We start from the raw sequence: 5,263 nt of genomic DNA, 5'->3' as shown, positions 1-5,263 counted from the left end.
ACCAGTCTCCACCGTGCCGAAAAATTAATTCAGATTTAGCAATTCCATGAAACACTTGTCAGAAGTATTGGTATAGATATCGATGAGACGCTGCTATGATTAGTTGGTATAAGCTCGATACCAAAGCTTGCAGTACCGCCTTCACCAAATATTTTGGTGAAATGCTTCCCCCAAGTGTACGTTTGGCGCAACTACAGTGACCACGTCGTAACCATGGTGACGCCTGGCGTCCAGGAAGCTCCACTCACTTCCTGTCGGAGTGAACTCCCCGAGGTGGTCCTAATCAAATGTTTGTCAGGATACCCTACCTCTCCATCCTTTTGTGCTTTATCATTTTCATATAGTTGTGTTAAAAAAAAAAAAAAAAATCAACTCCAGTACTTAAGTAATGTTTTTTTTTTTTTTTTTAAAGCACAGACTCTTAAATGTACCTAGATACAAAAGTACAAATGAATTTGTTTACAGTTTTGCTTTTATATGCAATACAATATGTTTAGTATGTGGCAGCCGTCTGTTGAGGTAGAATGTGCACTTGGACCTGGAAGCTGTAAACAAATTGCCCTCACTGGGATCTATGAAGTCATCTGAATCTGAATACCTGTTTTGATAACTTGACGGATGGCACAAACAAAGAAAAAATTAATAGTCAACTACAATAGTTTTCCTCAGGTTACATCTCACAGAAAGTCCAGATATCTGTTTTCAAAAGAAAGGGAGTATGAGTAAAAAGTCATCAGAAAAATACTCGATGATAGTACAAAGACCTGCAAAAATCTACTTAAGTGCAGTAACAAAAGTATTTGTATTTTGTTAGTCCCTACCACTGCTAACGAAACATGCCAAATGTAAGTGTCGTGCTTCCAAAGCAGGCTTTTTATACATTTTTCATGACTGTTAGTTGTAGTATATTAGAAATAAACAAAAGCAGTAGTCATGTTGATAGATAGCATTTCTATTGCATAACATTATTAAACACGACTGGTTTGGGTATGCAAGAATCAATATATTTGGGACAAAACAAACTGAGATGACGTGGTTGCACAAGTGTGCACACCCTCATAAATTGAATGCGGCTGTGTTCAGAATTAACTAATTCCATTCAAACACATGTTAAATGGGAGTCTGCACACACCTGCCACCTTTTAATGTGCCTCTGATTAACTCAAATTAAAGTTCAGATGTTCTAGTAGGCTTTCCCTAACATTTTTGTTGTCACATTTTACAAGGCAATCTGCATAGTCCGCAGAGAGCTTTCACAGCATTTGGGGGTTCTCATTGGTGAAATGGTGGAAATTAATTTTAAATGCATAAAGTATACCATGGAATACAGTGAAAACAGTCATCATCAATTGGAGAAAAGCTCGTGGACGTCCGTTCGACAAAATCATGTAGTACATGAACACTTAAGTGTTTAAACATTTCTCATTTGTTGTGTTCTCTGGTTCTGTGTTGATGCTCCGTGTGTGTTAAAGTAGCAGTTCTTTGAAGCTTTATAATTATTGTAACATCTATACTAATTTACATTAGCCCCTCAATTGCATTTAGCACTATACAGTATAGTAGCATTAACCTAGAGGACTTTCATGAGACAAAATTTTATTATTTGGTTGAACAGTCTGATGTTTAAATCTAAAATGTCTAATTCTCTTGTCTTACAGTAAACTTGAACAGGGAGAGACAACTTAACAGCCTAAGCAAGCACGCTTAGGCTCTTATTTGGAGAATGGTGTCTCCCATTTCTTGACAGTGAGAGCGTGAGAACAGATGCTAAGGAACACTATGAAAATTTGTCTTTTACAAAATTTAAGTATGTTTAAATTTTTTTAAAAATGTTTATTTTTGTGTATATAGCTACATATATGGTCTTGTATATTGCAGATTTTCACCTTTGTAGTTGGGTCTGGAATATTTCCCCTGTGATAAACAAGGGTGCACTATACAAAACACTATGGCACTACTAGTGATGACATCAGCATTAGCTGGCTGCTTGGATTCTCTCATGCCGCTGTAGTTTGAACGTAGATTACAGAATTAACTGAGGCAAAAACAGCTCACCCATGTCTGTTTGTGTACTTAACATGGTTTGTGGTGTTTATTTCCTCCCAGAGTTAGGGTAACTTCGTCTTCTGCTGGGAAAGATGACGACACAGATTCACACTCACTCAGTGACTGAGCAGTAGCAGCAGAGGGAGCTGCTGTAAACAACACAGAGGACACTGCAAAACATGTTTTTCCCCGCCTGCTGTGCTCCTCCACATTGTGGGGGGTGTATTTATAGGCCCATAATGAACATGTGTCCTCCAACACCACGTTGTCCACGCTCACACTCACACATGTGGATAAAGTGTTTGACTGACACACTTTCAATGCACTCTGAGTCACAACAAGGCGTTCCCAGAAGTCAAGAAGAGAAAAACAAGTTTGGAAAAACAAAGTGTGTTTATTATTAAGACAACCCCCCCCCCTCCAAAAAAAAAGGCCCTGAATACTCAGGAACATTATCAAGATACTTCGTTACGAAGCAGTCGTGCATTTTTTCTTGACACGGAGCACAAATACAAAAAAAGAAAAGATCAGAACTCGGAATTCCAAAAAGGTGTAGAGCACCACAAAAGTGTTGTCATGTGACCGTCGACCACCACCTCCCCCTTTTACCAGCAAACAAACAGAAGCAAGTAATAGTAAGCTCTGTGGGAATTGGCCTTACTTTCCCATGCCTCCACAACCCCCACTACCCTGCATATTTGCTCACCGGGATCCCCTTTCATAGGACACCTAGAGGCTGCCATCCACAACAGACTTTTTGTTGTCATGCTGCTTGGTGCAGGGGAAAAAAAGGTTTTCCTGTACTCCTCATAAGGGACACAGATGAGCTGGGGGCATCCTGGACTGGTCCCCAGCCAATCACACACACACACACACACTCATGGACCTTTTACATCTCCAATTGACTAACGTTTTTTTGTTTTGCTTGTTCTGGAGAATGTGGGAGGAAGCCGGCCAGAGGACCCACAGAAAAACACACGGGGGAGGGAGAACATCTGGAGCCGGGATTCGAAACCCGTACATCTGAACTGCAAGGCAGTCCCGCTAACCACATATAGCATCAGTGTTGTGTAGAAAAACTGCTTTAGAAAATAAGAGACAAAATTGTGTCTTAGTTGAGGTTTTGAGTGGTGAAAGTAGCTGCTCCGAGGGAAGTTAAAGAAGTTAGGGGTGGGGGTAAATAATGGTACACACTTGCTTCCTGTCTCCTCTCCCCGAGTGTAAACAAAATGGCCACACACAACACTAAACCAGCGTAACCGTCCTCCTCAATAAAGTTCATGTTTGTTACGGGGTGAATAAGGCTAGAAATGTGTACTCCAGCCTCCAAACACGACAACAGATTAAGGGATGACTTGGGACAACAACAACAAAAAAAGCGTGTTTACATGTGTGCGGGGGGCGCTTTCCGAGTCGTCTTGAAAATGGCGTCCATTTTACATAAAAAGCCCCCATGTGAAATGTCATTTCATTAATAGGGCAGGGTGGAAATGTCAATGAAAAATTAGCAAATCCTGGCTTATTCGAAGCCTCTTAGACGCCCCCACCCCTGCACCTCGGTGGGGGAGATTTTCAAACATAAACAACACGGCTCATTAGCCGGGCGGCTAACTGGCGAGCTAACCGCTTGCCGCTGACGCAACGGAGCCAAGGTTCCGGACAAATCGAACGAAATGAGGAGGGGAAACACAGGTACCGGTCTTGTTGAGTTCAACTTGAAAGTCCAAAGGAGGACCGTGGATGGGGTGGGGGAACCGTGTTTGAAGCCTCGTCAGCACGGCACGTTGTCCGCCGCCTTGGGGAAGTCTCCACAGTCCGCCGCGGAGAACTGCAGCCGCCTCACGGCCTCTTTGATCAGGTTGCCCGACAAGATGAGCTCCTGTAGCAGGCGGTGCGGGTCGTCCTCGTCGGCGTGCAGCCTCTTTTTGTTCCACGGCTTGATTTGGTCCCACTCCTGGTCGCTCGATCCGGGGATGTGGTAGGGGCTCGCCCGGCTGCTGCCGCGGTTCCGTAGCCGCATGCAGCAGCCTTGCCGCTTCGTTACCGGCGCCCCCGCGGTGGTGGTGGTGGTTGTGCCTCCTACTCCTCCCCCGACGGCGAGGACCCCCGCCGGGTTAACCACGCTCCCCACGCCGGCGTTAAGACTGTGCAGGCAGGCCGTTTTCTTCGGGTGGCCGCCGCTATTGCTGTGGAGCTGCAGCGCCTCGCCGATTTTCGTGACCAGCGCGTCCACCTCTTTGGGGTCGACGGTGACGGACTGCTCCAGGAAGATGTAGTTTTCCTTTCGACAGGGCATCGTGAACACCGGTGGTTTTGTTGTTGTTGTCGTCGGGGATGAATGAGAGAGGCGCCGGTCCTCGCACCGCTCCTCGCTCTCGCCACGCCGCCAACCACCAACAAGCTCCGTTGATTTGTAAACAATGGATGACGTGTGATGCGGAACGTACCAAGTCTCCCGCCGAGCGGGCGTCGGGGGATGTTTTGAAAAAACAAAACATCCAACTAGTCATGGCGAACAGTCGGTGGGATGTTTTCTAAACATACTCACTTTTTAAAATTCTCTCGAAAACAAGTAATGCACTTATTCGTGTATGTATGCAGATTTATTAACGCATCGAACCCACGTAACCGCTCTGCTGCTTTTGGAGTCATCTCGCCGAAATGGACGTTACATAACTCCTCAATGCCTGTCACGGGGAACCAAAGATCGATCGATCGATCGATCGATCGATCGATCGATCTATCTATCTATCTATCTATCTATCTATCTATCTATCTATCTATCTATCTATCTATCTATCTATCTATCTATCTATCTATCTATCTATCTATCTATCTATCTATCTATCTATCTATCTATCTATCTATCTATCTATCTATCTATCTATCTATCTATCTATCTATCTATCTATCTATCTATCTATCTATCTATCTATCTATCTATCTATCTATCTATCTATCTATCTATCTATCTATCTATCTATCTGTCTGTCTGTCTGTCTGTCTGTCTGTCTATCTATCTATCTATCTATCTATCTATCTATCTATCTATCTATCTATCTATCTATCTATCTATCTATCTATCTATCTATCTACAAGTGAACCAAAACAAACCAATGGGATCTTTACAAATTGGCTGCTGGACAAAAGCACAATAAAACACAATAACTGTAATAAATACCTGAATAGATATGTAACATTATTTTCTCGTTAAATA

At 43.3% G+C, this 5,263-nt stretch overlaps 1 protein-coding gene across 1 annotated transcript; it reads right to left on the bottom strand.

Moving 5' to 3' along the window:
- Positions 1 to 2,444: 2,444 nt before the first annotated feature.
- gbp (glycogen synthase kinase binding protein) lies at positions 2,445 to 4,755 on the bottom strand. The gene has a single exon (XM_061675734.1). It carries the CDS (start codon positions 4,340 to 4,342, stop codon positions 3,818 to 3,820), a length of 525 nt encoding a protein of 174 aa, XP_061531718.1. The 5' UTR covers positions 4,343 to 4,755; the 3' UTR covers positions 2,445 to 3,817.
- Between the last annotated feature and the right edge of the window lie 508 nt (positions 4,756 to 5,263).

The sequence above is a fragment of the Phycodurus eques genome, chromosome 4 (assembly GCF_024500275.1).
Source record: "Phycodurus eques isolate BA_2022a chromosome 4, UOR_Pequ_1.1, whole genome shotgun sequence".
Taxonomy (NCBI): Eukaryota; Metazoa; Chordata; class Actinopteri; order Syngnathiformes; family Syngnathidae; genus Phycodurus; species Phycodurus eques.
The sequence above is the reverse complement of the archived record's forward strand: the minus strand, read 5'-3'. Positions and strand labels throughout refer to the sequence as shown.